This window comes from Peromyscus eremicus, chromosome 23 (genome assembly GCF_949786415.1).
Source record: "Peromyscus eremicus chromosome 23, PerEre_H2_v1, whole genome shotgun sequence".
NCBI lineage: Eukaryota > Metazoa > Chordata > Mammalia > Rodentia > Cricetidae > Peromyscus > Peromyscus eremicus.
The window spans coordinates 30,935,386-30,956,427 of record NC_081438.1 but is presented as its reverse complement, the minus strand read 5'-3'; the positions used below and the strand labels follow the sequence as shown (position 1 = coordinate 30,956,427).

The 21,042-nt window shown below is 50.7% G+C and overlaps 1 protein-coding gene across 1 annotated transcript in view; it reads right to left on the bottom strand.

Moving 5' to 3' along the window:
• The window catches only part of Mad1l1 (mitotic arrest deficient 1 like 1), a 322,122-nt gene extending 305,449 nt beyond the window's left edge, over positions 1-16,673 (bottom strand). The window contains exons 1-4 of the mRNA XM_059249350.1: positions 16,609-16,673; positions 9,320-9,483; positions 4,470-4,610; positions 970-1,149 (exon numbers count right to left, since the gene is read on the bottom strand). Of these exons, the coding sequence (XP_059105333.1) occupies positions 970-1,149; positions 4,470-4,610; positions 9,320-9,469 (471 nt within the window). The 5' untranslated portion in view covers positions 9,470-9,483; positions 16,609-16,673. The remainder of the gene's footprint in view (positions 1-969; positions 1,150-4,469; positions 4,611-9,319; positions 9,484-16,608) is intronic.
• Between the last annotated feature and the right edge of the window lie 4,369 nt (positions 16,674-21,042).

The following is a 21,042-nucleotide window of genomic DNA, read 5'->3' as shown; positions in this document are numbered from 1 at the left end:
GCCACATACTGCACAGATAGGAGAACATAAAAACAGTGGGCCAGCCAACTCACATTTACAAAGACCACATTCAGAAACGTGGGGCAGCTCACTCTTGTCATCCCAGGACTTCAGAGACTAGGGCAGGCAGACTGTCAAGTTCAAAGCCAGCCTGGGCAACAAAGTCAGACCTTGCTCCAAACAGAAAAAAGAAGACTTATATCGTCAACATACTCACTGACCCTGTAGAATGGAAAAACTGGTGTCTGTACTGTGATTACAGCCCCTAAAATGCAGTCACTCGTGATATGTGCATTTAAAATGACAACGCGTGTTGCAGAGATGGCTTAGTCAGTGACATGTGTGTCATGCAAGCATGAAGGCCTGAGTTCTACCCAAGAACTGGGGTGGTGACGCTAGGAATCTCAGTAGCAGGGGACAGAGACAGGTGCCCAGTTCCTGTAGTTTGCTGGCCTAGAGTATAGCCTAATTGGTAAGTCTTGGGTCAGAGAGAAATCCAGTCTCAAAATACAGCGTGGGGGTGGGAGGGATGTTGGAGGGATGGCTCAGCATGTGGGGCCGTACAGACTATCCAAGTTAAGTTCCCAGCACCCACGTCAGGCATCTCACAAGTGCTTCTGAATTCCAGTTCCAGAGGATCTGATGCCCTCTTCTGGTCTTTATGGGCACCTGCACTAATATGCACATACCTATATGTTTATGTATAATTAAAAATAAATCTTTAAAATAAAAACAGCAACTGAGAAAAAAATAGCCAAGGTTGGTCTCTGGCCTCCACAGACATACGCACACACATGTACCCACCCACATGTATGTGTGCTCACATACACAAACAGATGAAAAAAAAAAAAAAATGAAGATGTCTTTGCTGTCACCATGTTGAATTATGGGTATATTCATTCTTTTTTCTTAGAGAACAACCATCTGCACCAGGGTGAGTCTAAGGCTCAGGCACTGGCCTGCGCTCACCTCCTTGGCCGCAGCCAGGCCATCCTCCCGTTCCCGGAGCTGCTGGCTGGCAGCATCCAGGCTCTGCTTGCACAGCCTGTGACGCTCCAGCTGCTCCCGCATCTTCTCTTCCGCTGTGGCCTTACACTCCTGGAGTTGTCGAATGCGTGCCAGGAGCTCCTGGTTACGATCGACCTCACGCTGTGGAGAAGGAAGAACTTGGTCAGGGAGTGTGATACACAGAGAAGTCAGGCAGGCCTACCAGTCACAAAAGGAGAGAGCCAGGGCGGGACAAGAGACCTGGGTGCCAGGGCTCCTGGAGCGGCAGCATGGTGGCTCCCACTCTGAGAGGCAGTTGGCATGGACCACACTATACACTCGTCACACCATCTGCTCACCACCACCCTCCTTGCAAGAAGAGATAAAGCACGGAAAATCTACAATTCAGACTTGACCTTGGAATGAAGCTGAGCTTCTGCAGCGCCAGCAGATCTTGTCTGGCCATGCTCAGGCTGTCATTAAAATGCATCGAGACTCCCCACGGAGAAGATGACCGCAGAATGGAGGGACGTGGACGGCAGCCTGCAGGCAGGACCACTGCTGCCCCAAGTGTCCATCACACACACCACACTAACACCAGGAGAGCTGTGTGGCCCAGAGCTAGGGGACAGTACTAAGGTTCAGTCACACACACTGTGACTACCATAGCAGGGACATGAGGCTTATGTCAGCCTTGGGCCTCTCCAGCTGAGTCTGGGGAGCACGCTAAGAATGGTCACTCTGACCACAGCAGAAGCCACCCACCCAAGCTCCACTCAGAGCCACCAAGAACTTCAGCAGCCAGTCCTACTCAATGAGGGCAGATGTCACCTGTGTCTAAAACAGAGCTGCAGCCCCTAACCAAAGTCTCAACACATACACACAGGGCTGCAGCCCCTAACCAAAGTCTCAACACACACACACAGGGCTGCAGCCCCTAATCAAAGTCTCAACACATACACACAGGGCTGCAGCCCCTAATCAAAGTCTCAACACACACACACAGGGCTGCAGCCCCTAATCAAAGTCTCAACACATACACACACAGCTGCAGCCCCTAACCAAGGAAGGTTCAACACATACACACAGGGCTGCAGCACCTAACCAAAGTCTCAACACACACACACAGGGCTGCAGCCCCTAATCAAAGTCTCAACACATATACACAGGGCTGCAGCCCCTAATCAAAGTCTCAACACATACACACAGGGCTGCAGCACCTAACCAAGGAAGGCTCAACACATACACACAGGGCTGCAGCCCCTAACCAAGGCAGGCTCAACACATGTACACAGGGCTGCAGCCCCTAACCAAGGAAGGCTCAACACACACACACAGGGCTGCAGCCCCTAACCAAGGAAGGCTCAACACACACACACAGGGCTGCAGCCCCTAACCAAGGCAGGCTCAACACACACACACAGGGCTGCAGCCCCTAACCAAGGAAGGCTCAACACATGTACACAGGGCTGCAGCACCTAACCAAAGTCTCAACACATACACACAGGGCTGCAGCACCTAACCAAAGTCTCAACACATACACACAGGGCTGCAGCCCCTAACCAAGGCAGGCTCAACACATACACACAGGGCTGCAGTCCCCAACCAGGGAAGCACTCTACTAGCACTGCCAGCCCAACACAGAAGGGGAACTGTCCAGACAGGTCCCCAGACCTTCAGCCTCCCCCTCGGTAGCTATTTCAGGGTGGGAGGGGCGCCTGACCTCGCTTATCTTCCCACCATCAAATGAGCAGCAGTCCCAGAAAAGCCACTGTAGACGTCAAGACTCCAAGGGACAGTGTGACAGCTCCAAGACCATGAGGCTCGCCCCACCCGTAGAGTGTCTCCGAGCAGGATGGAGAAGAACAGGAGTCGGAAGGGCCAGGACCTCGCTTTGCCACCACTGCCACGCAGTTTCTCCCCAAGAGGAGTCACCAGACCCAGTCACCATCCCTCCCTCACTCAAATGGCCTCCATGCCCATGAGGCCGCATCGGCACTGCACCCTGGAGACCCACGGCAGCAGACAGGCCCTGCCCTTGAGGGACATGCCTGAGGGGCAGGACAAGGCCACCAGCACAGGACGTGGGCCTGGGTGAAACACATCTACTTGTTACAGTTCATCTTGACTGTCAACTTGTCAAGATTTAGAACGGCCTAGAAGACACACCTTCAGGGATGTCTATGAAGATGTTTCCTCAGGGGTTTACCTAAGGAAGGAAAACCCACCCTGACACCGGCAGCCTGATCCAGCCTAGGGTCTCAAACTGAATAAAAAGGAGAAACACTGAGCACCAGCATCCATCTCTCTGCTTCCTGACTGTGGATGTGACGTAACCAACCGCCTCCTGGTCCTGCCGTCGTGCCTTCCCGCCATGATGGACTGTGCACCCTTGAACTGTAAGACAAAAATCAACCCTCCCTCCCTTCTTTAAGTTACTTTTATCTGGTATTCGGTCACAGCAACAAGGAAAGTAACCAACACAGGACCCTAACAAGGGGACTTGAGTTTCAGCTCACCACGCCAGGACAGCACACCACAGCTGGCACTCTCTATGCCAGACTTAAATCTGCCCAACCATGCCAAAGAAGATGACAGCTGTTCCCACCAGCTCAAGACAGACTGATGGGCATGTCAGACACTGACAGGCAGGCGGCCATCACAGGGAAGGGAGGAAGGTCACACAGACTGAGTTCTGATGCATCACTGGAGTCACAGTGGCATTTCCACACTGACCAGAGTGCTGGGAAGCCCCAGCAAAGTTAGTAATAAACTGAAGCAGCGGAGTATGGCCCGGTTGGTAGTTCTTGCTTTGCAAGCCTGAGGACCTCAGTTCCATCCCCAGAACCCACATAAGAAGTCAAGTACAAGGGGGCACACCTTTACTCTTAGCTGTAGGAGGCAGAGGAAGGAGGGCCCCTGAGGCCCACTGGCCAACAGCCTATGAGAAACTCTGTCCCAAAGGAGGTGAGCGGCATGCCTAAGGACGACACTAAGGGTGCCCGCCCCACTGCCTTTGCGTTCACGTGCGCCCACACCCACACATACATAAATGGTGAATTAGAGGTTCCTGTTCTGTACATCCCCCAAATCACGGGGCTGCACTTCCCCATGCCCACCCCCATGACAGGACACTTTCCTAAGGTTCTGGAAAGACACTACATAGACCCCAAGATTCTCTGCAAGCCTGCAACCTTCCTGAGCCTGTCACCCTACCCCGCCCTACCCCAGCACCCAGTATTTCTTCCGATCTGCACTGCAACTCCTCTAGAGAAAAGGGGAAGCAGAGGCCAGTCAGAGGCAGGTCTGCCCACAACACAGGATCCCTGAGCACTAGACATGGCAAAGAGCCCTCCCTCTACAGTCACCCCCACATCAGGCCCCCTTCTCCAACTTGCTAGCATCGGGTGGCTACAGAAGAACACCCTGGTGCCTCTGGGTCCCAGGTTGGCCCTTTGCCTGCTGGGGCTGGCTGGACCCACCTCGTAGTTCCTGGCACTGGTGTTGGCAACTCGCTCCAGCTCCACCCGAGCCCTCTTGTGGCTCAGCTCCATCTGCATCTTCTCCCGCTCCACTTGGATGAGGTAGGACTTCGAACGGATCTGCTCTGCTCGTTCCTCCAGCTGAACAGGTGACACCCAAAGAGAGAAGACAGACTCAGTAGCCGGTCAAATAAGGCAAGTGACAAGCTTCAAGGCCAGCACTGAGCACAAGGAGGCTGAGGCAAGACTGCCGCATAGCAAGATCCTGCCTTAAAAAATAAGGGAGGAGCCGGGCGGTGCTGGCGCACACCTTTAATTCCAGCAGAAGCAGGCGGATCTCTGTGAGTTCCAGGCCAGCCTGGGCTACAGAGTGAGATCCAGGAAAGGTACCAAAGCTACACAGAGAAACCCTGCCATGAATGAATGAATGAATGAATGAATGAATGAATGAATAAAGGGGGAGGGAGGGAGGGAGGGAGGGAGGGAGGGAAGGAGGGAGGGAAATAGCTGAACTCTGCACACTGCCCCAGCAAGGCACTGTCCTAAGCCTGAGTTCCTATTTGGAAATGAGTGGGAGGCAGCAAGAAAGATGAGAAGGGGGAGGGTCCAGGGTCAGTCCAACAGTCTTGTTAGGAGCTGACTGTCAACCTGAAAGGATCTAGTGTGACCTGGAAGATGGGCCTCTGGGCACGTCTGTAGAGGATTATCTTGAGGTGAAGTGGGAAAACCTGCCCACTGTGGGTGGCACCATTGCCTGGGCTCCTGGACTGTGTAAGTGGAGAAAGGGCTGAGCAGAGCGTGCATTCGCCTCTCTGCTTCCGGATGTGGGTGCGATGGGACCAGCTGCTTCAAGCACCTGTTGCCTTGACTTCTCCACCCTTCTGCTTCGACAGAACAGACCCTTTCTTCCTTAAGTTGGTTTTGTCAAGGAATTATATTAGAGCAACAGGAAAAACAACCAAGACACCACATGGGCAATGAGGACCTGAGTTCAGATCCTCAGCACCCAGATAAAAGAGAAAAAAACATAGGCCAGGCATGGTGGCCCATGCCTTTAATTTCCCACCTGGGAAGCAGAGGCAGGTGGATCTGTGTGAGTCCCAGCAGAGCTACATAACAGAGACCCTGTTTCTAAGAACAAAAAACAAAAGGAAGGAAGAAATAAAAAGCAAAAAGCCAGGTGTGGCTGTGAGCATTTGTAGTCCCAGCACTAGAAAGGTGGAGGCAAGAAGATCCCGGGGCTCGCCAGCCAAGCCAGGCAGCCAAACTGGCACGCCCCGCTTCAGAGAAAGACCCCATCTCAAAAGAATACAGTAGAGAGCAGCTGAGGAAGACATCCAGCGTCAACCTCTGGCCTCCATATACACACGTATACACATGAGGAGCAAGAAGAGGGAGGCAGAGGATGGATTTGAAAGTGACATCGTGGGCTGGAGAGATGGCTCAGCGGTTAAGAGCACTGGCTGCTCTTCCAGAGGTCCTGAGTTCAATTCCCAGCAACCACATGGTGGCTCACAACCAACTACAATGGAATGTGATGCCCTCTGGTGGCATGTAGGAATACATGCAGACAGAGCACTCACACCGGAAAAAAAAAAAAAGAGAGAGAGAGAGAATGTGCGTTTGTGTTTCTACAGCTAACAAGCCACCACAAACATGGCAGCTAACACCAGTGTGAGCTGACTGCTCTAGAGTTAGGTGTCTGGACTCCCGGGGCTCGATGCTTTGATCATCAATTCTAAATTCTAAATTCTAGCCAGTCAGGAGTTGTGCTGTTTGGAGCTGAGTCCCTTTGGATAGTTCACAGAGTGAGGACAAAGGTCTACTTCCATGCTGAGTTGTCAACCTGGGCTAATGCTGGCCCTGGAACCTGCCCAGGTCCCTCCCTGTGGTCGTCTCTCTCCTACTTTGAATTTGAGGTTTAGACCCAGACCCCTCTCTTCTCTTCTCTTCTCTTCCCTCCCTCCCCAGTGCTGATGGAGTTCTGAACCTGTCTCACACATATTAGGCCAGCACTTTTCCACTGAACCACACCAGCCTGTTGTAGCTGCACCACGTTGCCAAGGCTAGCCTGCAACCTGGGATCCTCCTGCGTAGCTCTGGAGTAGTGAGGGTTACTGGAGCTGAGTTCAAGGCACAGGCCACGACTCTCAGCTGACTGGCTGTTGGTTTGTAACAGAGTTTTATGCAGCTCGGGCTGGCCTCAAACTTGTTATGTAGTCATGGCTGGCCCATCCTGTCTCTACCCCCTGCAGGGCTGGGTGACAGACCACCACACCATGATTAACTTTGGGTTTTGATTTTTTGAGGCAGGGTCTCGTTCTGCAGTCCTGGCAGGCCTGAAACTTGCTGGGATCCTCCTGCCTCGATTCCCAAGTTCGGGGATTACAGGCGGCATCTCCAAGCCTAGGAACTCTGTCAGTGCATCACCCCAGGACTCCCTGACCACAGGCTGGCTGGAGACCTCCAGCACATCTTCACAACCCATAGCTCCTGGCTAGTGCCTGGACAACCAGAAGACAGACAGGAGTGACTGCCGGAAGCCCAGAACTGGGGAGCCACAGAAACTAAACTGCCCACCAGAGGGGTGACTACGTACAAGCAAGCCAGTTGTCCAGGAGCCCAGAGAAGTGCCACTCCCTGTCATGGGGTCACCGACTTCCTGGGCCTTATTGCCCCATTCCACAACACACCCTAGATGCTCACAGAACCTCAGGTGGCACCACTTTCTGAACCAGTATCTCATCCAGACACATTCTTGGAGTTCTCACATGCGCGTTAAACCAGAACCTCAGACTAGGCAGTGGTTCCCCACAAAGGGCAGCTCAGCCCCCTAGGAACATCGGTGCTGTCTAGAGACATTCCAGTTGCCACAAAGGGTTAGAGGTGTGTCTGCAACTGGCACCTAAAGCCAGGGATTCTGCTATGTGTCCCTCACACCAATGAACTATCCAGGCTGCCTATGCCGAGGCCAAGCCTTCCCCATCCCTCGACCTGTGCACTTGGGGTGTGTGTGTGTGTGTGTGTGTGTGAGAATGTGTTCATGTGGGTGGGCATGTATGTATATGCCTGGAGGTCAGAGGTCAACTTTGGGTGTTTTCCTTGATGACCTCCACCTCATTTTCTTAGGGCCACTCACTGAACCCAGGGCTCATCCGTTCTCTAGGCAGGCTGATGAGCTCCAGAGATCCTCCTGTCTCTACCTGCTACCCCCTCTGAGCGATGGGCTTACAGACACATGTTAGATGTTTACATGAGAACTGGGGATCCGAACTCAGGTCCTCATACTTGCACAGCCAGCCCTCCACCGACTGAGTCCTCTCTCTAGCCCACAAAATGATGTCTTTATTCCCATCTCACCTCACTTCACCCGCTGGTGAGAGGTGTGAAGTCCCTTCACATTCCAGGTCTTTGTTTTAGTGGCAGGGTCTTGCTATGTAGCCTAGGTTAGCCCCAAACTCACACCTCTGCCTCCATCTCCCAAGTATACCACATCCACCTCCAGTCTCAGAAAGCTAGAGCTTCTGCAGAGGAGGGGACTCCTAGCCTGGGGGAGAGCACCACACAGTGCCTAGTGACCTCAGACACTGAAGGTGTAGCTTAGTGGTAGAGTGATTGTTTAGCATGTACAAGATCCTGGGTTCAACTCGGTGGTGGTGGTGGTGGTGGTGGTGGTGGTGGTGGTGGTGGTGGTGGTGGTGGTGGTGGTGCAGCACACCTTTAATCCCAGCACTCAGGAGGCAGAGGCAGGCAGATCTCTGAGTTCAAGGCCAGCCTAGTCTACAATGTGAGTTCCAGGCCAGCAAGGACTAAACAGAAAAACCCTATCTTTAAAAAAAAAAAAAGAGAGATTCTGGGTTTAACACTCAAGAAAGGGGGTGGAGAGGGGACGCTTTAATGCCAAAGGGACACTGTTATAAACAATCTACTCTCACAATGAAAGACAATGCTTGCCACCAAAAAGCTGTGTACAGGCTAGTATTGTGACAAACAGTGATTCGGTCACCACACCAATGCCCACAGACAGTGTCCACTTTGCCGGGCAGTGTATAAGCATCACCAGGGCTCCCAGAGCAAAAGAAGCTCCTGACTCATCACGGAACCACTCCAGAGCAGATGGACAACAGGAAAGAGAGGTGAGCACAGAAGCCCCAGCAGCCTGGCATGGTCACTGGTGCCGACAGGACCAGGCAAGGCTGAAACAGCACTGCCCTCCTTGGACCCAGAAGACCGAACTCGGACGTGGCTGGGGCTGCAACTTTGGGGCCTGAAGCTCTTCCTCCAGGAGACCTGGCCCCTTTGGAACTGTATCCATTGGAGCATTCTGAGGAATTAGAGCATGAGGTGAAATAGGACTACAAATCACAGTAAACTTCTGCCAGCACAAGGCACCCTCTGCGGGGCCGGGCACAGGGTACACAACTTTATTCCCAGCGCTTGGGAAGCAAAGGTGGGCAGATCTCAGTGTGTTCAAAGCCAGCCTGGTCTTCATAGTGAGTTACAGGACAGCCGGGACTACACAGTGAGACCCTGTCTCAAAAAATAAACAAATAAAAAAGTAAAAATAAATAAATAAATAAAGCCACCCTGTGGGAGAACCTGAGTTCAGTCCCCAGAACCCACACCAAAAGCACCCACTCAGGGGTGACCAAGGCAGCCTCTACCCGGCATGCTTCAGGGCAGGCCCTGGTCTCCGTCTACTGCTTGGGGTGATAAATGCCTACAAGTATCTGCAGGACACATAAAAGCCTCCAAGCCTAGCTCATGCTGACCCACCCACTATCCAGGGCTTGACTTGGAGCCACCCAGGCCAGATGTTTGCCCAGAGAGCCACCCAGCAGGCCACTCACCTGCATGTTCTGCTCATACTGCAGCTGTAGGGAGCCTGAGGCAGTGGTGGACACATCCAGGCCTGATCCTCCCTCCACTCGCTGAGAAATGAAGTTATTCAGAGACCTCAGGGTGGACAGGACTGTGGTGTTCTCCCCCAGGTCTTCCATGGTCACGCTCGCTCCTTCAGGGAGACAAAGCAAAAGTCAGAGCCAGCCTTCCTACATGCTGTCTGCTGGCAAAGCCCACTCCCGGACCCCTGTGGAGTCAACCACCATGGTTTCAACATTAACCTGAAGCCAATACTGCCAACAATGCAGAGAGAAAAATGAGGCGCAAAAGCATGCCACATGGTATGTCTATGATATCAGCAGGTAGAGGCAAGGGTCAGAAGTTCAAGGCCAGCCCCAGGTACATGAGTACGAGGCTAGCTTGAGAAACATGAGACCCTGACTTAAAAGAAAGAGAAAGAAAAAAAAAAGGAACTGGGTGTGGTGGCATAGGCTTTAATCCCAACACTCTGACAGAAGCAGGCAGATCTCTGAGTTCAAGGCTAGCCTGGTCTACACAGCAAGTTCCAGGTCAGTCAGGACTGCATAGAGAGACCCTATCTGCAAAAAGAAGGAGGGTGGGGGATAAAAGAGGGCTCAGCATTTAAGAGTGTTTATTGCTCTTGCAGAGGATCCAAGTTCAGTTCCCAGCACCCACATCAGGCTGATAACTACCTGTAATTCCAGTTCCCTCTTCTGGCCTCCCTAAGCATGGCACTCATGCACAGACACACACAATAAGAAATAAAAAATAAACTTAAAACCAGGGCAAGTGAGACGACTCCATGGTAAAAGCAGTAAGTAAGTAAAGCCTGATGACCTGAGCTCCACCCACGGAGCCCACAGAAGAGCAGCGCCATGGTCCTTCGCTCACACCACGGCACCGTGTACCTGTAGAAAGACATGAGTTTGATTCCCCAGAAACCTGGGCATGGTGGCAAGTATCTGTAATTCCTGCACTCCTACTACAATATGTGAGATGGAGACAAAAGCATCCTCCAGTGCTCACAGGCCACACAGCCTTGCACACAGCACGGAACGAGTCTCTAACAAAGTGGAGCACAAGAATCAACACCCAGTTTTCCTGATCTCCATCCACGGAGCATGGATGCGCGCGCACACAGAAACAGAGAGAGACAGAGACAGAGACAGAGACAGAGACACAGAGAGAGAGAGACAGAGACAGAGAGAGAGACAGAGAGAGAGAGAGAGAAACAGAGAAACAGAGAGAGAGAGAGAGAGAGAGAGAGAGAGAGAGAGAGAGAGAGAGAGAGAGATTGTAAAACGTCATACCACAAATCCTCAACCCCAAGCAACCCTATGAAGGCTCGTCTGCACACCAGACTGGCCGACATTCAGCTCCTGGGAGGAGGTGCTCAGAGGGCCAGGGACACACCTCCCAAAGCCACACTCACCACAAAAGTGGCCTCTGGGAATCAGAAACAAGCACTCAAAAGTCAGGTGATGGCAGCCCCAGCAATGTGGGTACCAGCAATGCTGCTCAATGCTCCCACTGCCTCTAACTGGGGCTCACATAAAGAGGGGTCCTGCAGGTTCCTAGCACCTACACTTAACTAAGCCTCACCCATAAACCCACTTGGGTGATAACCCACCTGGAAAGGAACCAAAAGGGCAATGCTAGATGGTGCCACTGTTGACACGCACTGGGTACATTTACACACACCAGCTCCCAGCACATCGGCTAAGCCAGGTTTTTGCAGAGTGCTTTTTTTTAGTTTTTGTTGTTGTTGTTGTTGTTGTTGTTTTTGGTTTGGTTTTTTTGTTTTTGGTTTTTACTTTTGTTTTTAAGTTTCTAAACAGATTTTGTGTGTGTGAGTTTGTTTCGTATTAAGAAAAGCTCTCACTCTATAACTCCAGTTGACCTGGAACTCGCCATGTAGAACAGGCTGGCCCCCCAGGGCTGGAGAGAGGGCTTAGTGGTTAAGAGCACTGACTGCTGGTTCAATTCCCAGCACCCACATGGCAGCTCACAACTATCTGTAACTCCAGTTCCTGAGACCCAACACCCATGGCAATGTATGTGAAATAAAAATAAATAACTTAAATAATTTAAAATATTTTTTAAAAAATCTAAAAAAAAAGAACAGGCTGACCCCAAACTTAGAGTGCCTATATTAAAAGCATGCACTACCATGCCAAGCTCCTCTTCTTTAAGACTTGGTCTTGCTATCTGGCCCAGAGTGGACTGACACTGTGTTTTCAACCTACAGGAGTCAGGCTGCTACACAGGCAGTAAAGAGCCAGTTCAAAGCCTACCTCACCCTCTTGAGTAGAACGGCACCTTTCCAGAGCAGCATGGGGAGGATGGGGGACAGACAGGATACCAACTATTCTGGCTAGCCTGTGAGCTGAGAGTCAGGCTAGAGTTGGCCCCCCAGCCAAGTCACAGCTGGGAAAACTGTCACAGGCCTGTCATCCCAGACACTCAGGAGGCATGAGTGCAGGTTCAAGGCCCAGCTAAGCAACTAAGTGAGACCTGTCTCAGAGGGCTGGGGACGCAGTGCAGTGCCAGAGCGTTTGCCCAGCATGCTTGAAGCCCTCAAGCATTTATTACGGCCATAAATAAATAAACAAACAAATAAATAAGCAACCAGTGACCATCCTAATACCTGGCCATGCCGGTGTTCCTCGGGTTTGGGGTGTTTGGAGTGAAGAAACAAGACAAGGAGCAGGTGACCGAGCAGTAGCACGGGTTTATTATGAGAGTATCTGTGGAGGGGCTCCCTAAAGACCAGAACTGGGCTGGGGGGGGCGTTTCTCCTGCCTAGGTTTTTAGAGCTGCCTTACTCAAGTTCAGACCTCCAGCTTAGGAATCACCTGTGCGTCTCTTTCCTGAGTAAACATGTACTAGACTCTGGGGCTGGAGGGAGATCGGAAATGTGAAGCATCTTACAGTCCCATCCCGTCCCCTCAAACACAAACACACACACAAACACACACACACACACACACACACACACACACACACACACACACAGAGTTGTAAATAACTTTCAGTGGCCAAACCCTATATTTGTATTTTTCTAATTGCTAAAACCATTCTCTTCCACCTAGATTTGAAAAGGGAACCCACCACCACCAAAAAACAAAAAAAAAAGAAAGAAAGAAAGGAAGAAAGATGAACACCTGCCCTGTACTTTATAAAAGAGTGGGAGGGCGGCAGGCCACTGGTGGGAGCCGTGGTAAGTGACTGTCTCATGTTAGATGAGGTGTCACTGTGGGAGAGCCTGTGGTATCCCACCGGCCAGACCCACCACAGGAAGAGGTTCCTGTTACGGGGAGTAAAGAGTTTAAATCTGGGGAGGCAAAACAGGTTGGTCTGTTAAAGAGCCGGGGACCAAAGGTGAGGAGGGCCTGGGAACCGAACCAACCATGGCAGCCAACATCTCAGAGAACACTGTCCCACGTGTCCACGTTTTGTTGTCAAAGTCCTGAGACTCGGCCTTGGAGTTTCTGGAGGCATCACCAGAGCTCTCAGAAGTCCGACATGCAGGGGACACCGGGGACATGGAGGGGACACCTAAGCCCATAAGAAGGCAAATCAGATGGCAGGCCCTCTTTGGAGTGGGAGCAAGTGGAGGCTCGGAGAGGAAGGAGCTCCATGCTGGGGTGGTGGATGAGGGTACACAGACCTGACCTCCCGGGGGAGGTGGGCATAGTACCACACCCACAGAGGAAGAAGACTCCCGGGAAGTGATGCCAAAGAGCAGAGTCCCCAAGAGGAACATTTGGAGTCGTGTCCCATGTCTAGGACAGTCAGCTCCTTTTCCCACACTGGACAGAAACCAGGGAGGGCAACACTCGCAGGAGGTGACGGGTTCCCAGGTGCCAGGGGCAGTACCCCTGCGGTAGGGTATGGAGCAAAGAGGTGGGGAGTGCATAAGGAGAGGACAGTGAGATGGGGCAGGGGGGCACACCTTTAACCCCAGCACTGGTCTACAGTGAGGTCCAGGACAGCCCGGGTTACATAGAGTGACCCTGTCTCAAAAAACCAAAGGAGGGAGAGAGGGAGGGAGGGAGGGAGGGAGGAAGGAAGGAAGGAAAAATAAAAGAAAGAGAGCAAGGTTGAGGCCAGTGGACTGAGAGCCAGTTCAGCATTTCCAAGGGCAGCCGGGTTGCAAAAGCAGCCGAGGTGCTGATGGTGGGAGGTTAAAGGGACATGGAGGGCGGCCAGAGAGGGGATTCCCGAACTGTGTGTGGACTCCCAAAAGGGAAAGCTTTCAGAGCGATGCTCTGGTGACTGCAGGAGAGAATGTGAGGGTGACATCACAGAGAGAAGACAAGACCCCGGGGAAGGAAGCCTGACAAGTGAGAAGGATCTGTGTGGCAATGCCCAGCCCCACCCCAGCAGGGCAGAGGCCAAGGCTGGGGCCTTGCATGAAAGGTGGGTTTAGTAGCCAGAAGAGGCGTATGTGGCTGAGCTGGAGACCAGCTACAGCAGCTTCCCGGAGAGTGGACAGAGAAAGGGAGAGTCTGAGGCTCTTTTCAGATCAGTAGCAGGGATGGGCCAGGGAGGAGTAGGTGAGGTGGAGATTTACGTGTTGATCCAGGCTCACACAGGGGCCGTGCCGACAGGGCTGCTGCATTCCTGCGGGCATGCAGGTCCAGGGCGCTCGTCAGACACCCAGATGACAACAGGTAGCACCCAGCTGTGAGACTAAAGCCAGGAGCTAGGAAAAATTGAAAAGCTGGAGCGCACAGGCAAGAGACAGGTGTGCCAAGGTTCTTGATCGTCAAGCAGTGACAGATGGCGACGAGTCGGGCGGAGAGGACTAGGTCCTGTAAGGGTAGAGGACAATGCAGGGATGCTGTCCCCCTGGTTGGCGCTCTGCTTAGTTTGGAATGGCGGCATCAGTGTGGAATGTCTGTAACTTTAATGACTGTGAGGGTTGAGAATTACCTGGCGTGGGGCTGGAGAAATGGCTTACTGGGTAAAGACGCTTGTCACCAAGCCTGTTGACCTGAGTTTGATCCCCAGGACGCACAGAGAATAAGGGAAGAACTGAGTCCTACACTGTGTCACTGTATGCCTTGGAATTCACACCCGTGAGAGCTTTTTTAAGAATAGGGTCTATGCCGGGGCGGGGGGGGGGGGCACAAATTTAATCCCAGCACTCAGGAGGCAGAGGAAGGCAGATCTCTGAGTCTGAGACCAGCCTAGTCTACAGAGCAAGTTCTAGGACAGCCAGAGTTACACAGAGAAACCCAGTCTCAAAAAAAAAAAGAACAATTAAAATTTAAAAAGGGGGGGATGTCTATGGAGTACCCTCACAACAAAAGCAGAGAGATCCAGGATTAGGCAACAGGTTGGCCATCCTTTAACTAGCCCCTATTGCCCCTCCTCCCTGCCAGAACAGAGAGAGGACTCTAGGACAAGTCCAGAATATTCTGATAAGTCTGAAGAAGGCTCTTTATCCAGTAGGAACAAAATAGGCTTTCCAGCAACTAACACTGCTGCCCTGAGTTCAGAGGTCATGGTGATGGTAGGGGCAGTGGACCCCAAACCTCCTCAGTTTCCTATCAAGAGCAGGATAATCAATCATGTAACCCCTCTTCTGGAGTCCCCCTGAGCTGTCCTGGTACTCATACTTAAGAGTCAGCCCATGGAACGTTAACTGAACCAATGAGCTTGTGGTCCCTTGTCAAGTGTTCCGAAAGCCCTTCACAGCCTTCTGGGAGAGGGTGGAGATGCTGGCGTAGATGTCATGCCAGGTCAGACTGAAGGATCGGGTAAGGTATTGGGATTCCTTGTGGCAGGTGGAGGGGTCAAGGGCAAAGGAGCCCAAGCACTTCTCCATCTGAGAAAGGTCTTTGAGAAGAAAAGGAATGTCTAACCCAAGCATTTGAGAGGAGGAGGCAAAATCATGAGTTCTGAGCTAGCCTTGGTTACACAGCCAGACCCAGGTGACAGAGCTAGACCCAATCTCAAAAAAAAAAAAAAAAAAGGAAAGTTAATTTTTAGAAACGTAGCCTGAATTTCCCACTTAACCAGAACCTTGGTGTGCACCCCAATTACACACAGCAAAGCAACAGCTGGCGGCCAGGTGAGTGACAGGCACAGTGGGAAGAAGCAGGCCTCTGTTCTCCAAGATCAAAAGAAACCACACGTTCTGTCTGCCCCCTCCGGCCACCGAGAACTCAGCCACTAACACACTAGCATGAAGAGATGCGGTTTCAGGAGCTACAACACGACACAGGTACCTAAAGCTGTACAAGAACCCTGAACTTCCAGACAGCAGACCACCCCCTCCTCCCAGGACACTGGCTGCAGCTCGGGATGGCTCCTGAGCTGACAGGTACACACTTTCTTTCTGGTCTCAGCCAAGGGACAGCCTGGGAACCTGACAACTGGTGACACAGGTCTGTCATCCCAGGTACTCAGGAGGCTGAGACAAAGTCAAGGGCTGGTCGCCAAGTTCAAGGCCTGCTTGGGCTACAAAAGGAGTTCAAGGCCAGGCTGGAAGACTTATCACAGAATAAGAAGAAGACAGCTGAGGATGGGTAGCAGGCACGAAGCCCTAGGTTCCCGCCTCAATACTGGGGGCTGGGAGGAAAGGGCCCACAGACAGCTCAGTCTGTAATGCACTTAGGGTCAAGCCAGACAAGTAGGGTCCCATCCCTTCCATATGGTGGAAGGAGAAAACCAACTCCTGCAAGTTCTCCTCCTCCACAGGAAACCCTGGCATGTGCGTGTACGTGTACACATACTCATGCACTCACTCACACTCACACACACACACGTTAATTAACCAACTAAATTTTTAAAAGGGCTGGAGACACAGCTCAGTGGTAGAGTGCTTGCCTAACACGCATGAAGTCCTATGTTCAATCTCTAGTACCGCCAAAAATAAAGTGAGCTGAAGCTAGGATCCTGCGCTTACAGGGGCTTGCCGCCAAGACTGTCAAGTGGAGTTCGATCTCCCGGACCTACGGGATCCAAGGAGGTAACCGACTCCGACGCCGGGGCCCTTCGGTCCACAGGCCACGCCGCCCCCCACTCCCGGTCCAGGCACGCCTCCCCGCGTCCTGCGGCGGGACACACGGGTGGGAGGCCATCCACCCCGGCCCCGGGAGCGCGACACCCGAGACCCTGCAAGGGGGAGGCGCGCGACAGGAGCCGACCCGGGCTGTGTGCATGCCCGATCGCGGCGGACAGCTCCGTCCCACGGCCTCCTCGTTGCGGCCCCGGCAGCGCGCGCGGCGACCCGTCACGCAAACCCAGCCACTCTGTCACTAACCTCAGCCGAGCAGCCCGGCGCCGCAGCTGACGCTCGGATCTCCCTCCTCTCCGCCGGCGCCCACGTCTCGCGAGACTTCCGCTGGGGTCTCGCGAGATCTGAGAAAAACGAGCCGTAAAGAATGTAGTATGTGCGCCACAGGCTCGTCCAGAGTTTGCTGCGCGTGAGGACAAACAGCTATTCTACATCCCTCAGTGTCCTGCCAAGGGACCTGGAACCAAAGCTGAGCCCGGTTGTCCCCGCTGGCCTACAAGGAGCTCTTCTACCGCAGCTGAGTGCTCCGTAATGTGTGGAATAGCACAGTCTGCGGAGGGAACAAATTTTAAGGAAGTTGAATTTCCCCTGAATCTTGCTACTATGTATACACGGGTTGCTGTGTTTTGACTTGGGCAATGTTTTTGAGTTTTGGTTGGTTAGCTTGTTTCTCTCTTTCCTCTGTGAATGAGAGTTCCTGGGGAAAAAATGTGTCTGCGAAGGCGGATTGGCTGATTGACTTCAGTTATGTTGCAGGTCCAGAGCCTGATGATGATTTGTCTTGGGCCATCGTTAGCCCTCCAAACACCCTTTGCTTACCCGCCTCTGTGTCAGCCCTAACATGCTGTGACTAATGGATAAAATTCTCTTGGAAGCTGGGCGGTGGTGGCACATGCTTTTAATCCGAGCACTGGGGAGGCAGAGGCAGGCATATCTCTACGAGTTAAAGGACAGCCTGGTCTACAGAGCGAGTTCCAGGACAGCTAGGGCTGTTACACAGGGAAACCTTGTCTCGAAAAAACCAAACCAAACCAAAACAAAAAAACCCTTGGAATATATTAACAAAACCCACTTTCTGCCAACCAAAAGGCTTAAGAGTCTTCAGATAACACGTGAGGCATATAGCTGGGATTTCTCTACTTTGATGTAACCACCTACTTAATGTTTCCACTAGTTTTTTTGTCTGTTTTATTTTATTTTATTTTGTGTATGAGTGTTTCATGTTCATGCACGGTGCCTTTGGAGACCAGATGAAGACAACAGATCCCCTGAAATAGGAGTGACAGATGTTTGTGAACCACCATGTGCGTGCTGGGAATTGAACCTGGGTCTTGTGGAAGAGCAGCGAGTGCTCTTAATCCCTGAGCTATTTCTTCAGCACCACCACTAATGTATTTTTAAAGTTCCTTGATTCATAACTTTCTTTGTTCGGTTACTATGAAAACTTCTTTACTGCTCCCATGCTGAAACATGGAATTTGGGGTAACATAAGTCTGTGTTTCCAGGACATGATCCAGGACATATTTGGCTCAGGAATAAACTATCTCTCACCCCCAACACCTGAGAAACAGAATCTTTTTTTTTTTTTAACTTAAGGTTAGCTTTATTGAGTTATTTTAAACAAGACATATGAAATGTTGGTTCAGCATTAAGATTTTTCAGAAATTTATAATTTTAGAATGAGAGAAAATGAATATAAAATTTTTACTCTTTTGTGCAAAACAAAGTAAATATATTCAAAATTATAAAATTAACATTTTAGTACATAAATGCTGTTAAGTCTTTGGAGTCTGATAGGTCTAAATCTACCATGTTTTCAGCATATATTTTTGAATCTTCACTGAGTTCTGAGAAACAGAATCTTACTCTGTAGCCCAGGCTAACCTAGACCTCACTGTGTAGCCCAGGTTGGCCTGGAACTCACAGCAATCCATCAGCCTCCTGAGTGCTGGTGAAACTGGCCTGTCTCTTTGGTTATCAGATCCTTGAAACAAAGGACCCCAAGATATTAGACTCCTCCTAAGGATATCCTCCCAAAAGAAGAAAAGGCTGAAGCCCTTGGGGCAGCCACAGGAAGAACTTATCTCCACAAAAATGATTTATAGTTTGTCAGCTGAAGGTGAGGAAAGACACAGAGCTGAGACAATGATGGAACTGACCACATCCAAGCCAGACTGCTTCCTTCTGCCTTCTATTGAAACCCTAACCCTGTCTATGTCAGTGTCAGGCCCCTGGAGTTGGGACTTAGGGATAGCCTGAAGCTCTGTGTCCTTCTTCCCATTGTGACCACATTGAGTAAATCTCCTTTTTCTGATTTGCTATGGATTCAGCTTTTGTTGTTGTTTTTTGAGACAGAGTTTCTCTGTGCAGTTTTGGTGCCTGTCCTGGATCTCGCTCTGTAGCCCAGGCTGGCCTCGAACTCAGAGATCCACCTGCCTCTGCCTCCCGAGTGCTGGGATTAAAGGCGTGTGCCACTGCCGCACGGCGGCTCTTTTTAATTATTGAGGACGAGTGGACAAACCTGGCTTGTTGGGACACAGCCTGTGACAATGAATCTGTTAACACTGGGATGACATGACAAACGCATGCCACCATGCCCAGCTGGTGTTTGTTGTGGAATAATCTTTTTGTACCCTGTAAAGATTTGTCACTCGGGTTGGTTTAATAAAAAGCTGAATGGCCAATAGCTAGGCAGGATTTTCGGAGTAGACAGGATGCTGGGAAGAAGAAGAGCAGAGATTCAGAGAGTCGCCAGCCAGACTGAGTGAGAGAAGGCAGCATGAGCAGTATAGAATAAAAGTAATAAAGCCACAAAGCAGAAAGTAAATTAATAAAAATTTAAATAAAAATAAAAATTTAAGTTGTAAGAGATAGTTAGAAACAAGCCTAAGCTATTGGCTGAGCGTTTGTAATTAATATCAACTCTGAGTGGTTATTTGGGAGCTGGCAGGAGGAACAGGAAAAGTCTGACTACAGGTGTTCTGTTTGTTTGGGTGGGATTTGGGTTTTGTTGTGTTTGGTTGGTTTTGCTTTTTTTCAAGATGGTCTCACCCTGACTGTCCTGGAACACCCTCTGTAGACCAGACTGGCCTCGAATTCACAGAGATCCTCCTGCCTCTGCCTCACTAGAGCTGGGATTAGTGGCCACTATGCCTAGCCTGGGATTTTTGTTTCATTTTTGTTTGCTAGGCTAGAACTTTACCACTAAGGTACATTCCCAGCACTTCTTTTAATTCCACAGAGTCTTGTTAAGTTACCCAGCCTGGTATTGAACTCTTGGTCATTCTGCCTTGGCCTCCCACATTATTTGTATTGCAGGTGTGTGATAACACGCACACCCCACTCTACAGTGTTGTCTTGAACTACTGTAGTCTTGTGCTTTTTCCTGTGTCCAGTGGAAATCCAAACTGAGCTACCCCAAGGCGCTGCATGCCAGAAGAGAAATGGGGCTCTTCCCTGAGCAGCACGGAGGGCAAGGCAGGTCAACCTAACTGATGACAACATTTTTCCCATCCGTGATGATGGAACCTTCTAGACAACAGTATAAACAGTGCATCCCTGACACCAGTGCAGTGTATCTTTTCCTGGTTTGCTTTTTTTATTTTTCAGGATGGGGGTTTCTCTTTAGCCCTGACTATCCGGGAACTCTGCTGAGTGCTGGGATTAAAGGCATGCACTACCATACCAGGCTTAACAGTGTATCTTTTATTTATTTATTTATTTATTTAGAGACAGTGCTTCTCTGTGTAGTTTTGGTGCCTGTCCTGGATCTCGCTGTCACCAGTGTCGGGCCAGTGTATCTTTTAATAAGAAAGTTTCCATCTTCAACTGAACCTTCTGCAGTGCCGATTGACTGATTAGAGCTCCAGTGTTTGCCGGGAGGTTGGGAGGTGGCAGGTCTGGGACCTAATTACAACTTATCTCTGACTGTTCAGCCTCAGTAAATAGCCATTCCTTGCCCACCTCTGTGCCTGACCTAACATCCTGTGAGTAACAGATAAAACCTTTGGGCTGCATTAACTTAACAACCTTTAAAATCCACCAACTAAAAGGCTAAATGTCATCAGATAACATCTGAGGCATACAGCTGAGATTTCTCTGCCTGGCTGTAACTGTCTACTTAATGTTTCCAGTGTGTTTAAAAGGTGCTTGACTGCTGAGTGGTGGTGCATGCCTTTAATCCCAGCACTCAGGGGGCAGGGACAGGTGGATCTCTGAGTTCAAGGCCAGCCTGGTCTACAGAGGAAGTTTTAGGACAGCCAGAGTGACACACAGAAACCCTGTCTCAAAAAAAAACAAAAAAAAAAAACAAAAAAAAAACAAAAAAAAAAGTGCTTTGGGGCTGGAGCTCAGCGGTTAAGAGCACTGACTGCTCTTCCAGAGGACCTAGGTTCAATTCCCAGCACCCACATGGCAGCTCACAACTGTCTATAACTTCAGTATCCAGAGACCCAACACCCTCACACAGATATATACATGCAGGCCAAACACCAATGTACATAAAATTAAAAACAAACAAACAAAAAACAAAAAGTGCTTTGACCTAGAACTTTCTTCTGTTGCTATAAAAACTTAAAACTACTATGATGCTGGAACGTGGGATTTGGAGTGACCTAAATGTGTCTTCCTGAGCCACAGTCATTCAGATTGGGCTCCAGAATCAACTGTCTCTTATCCCCT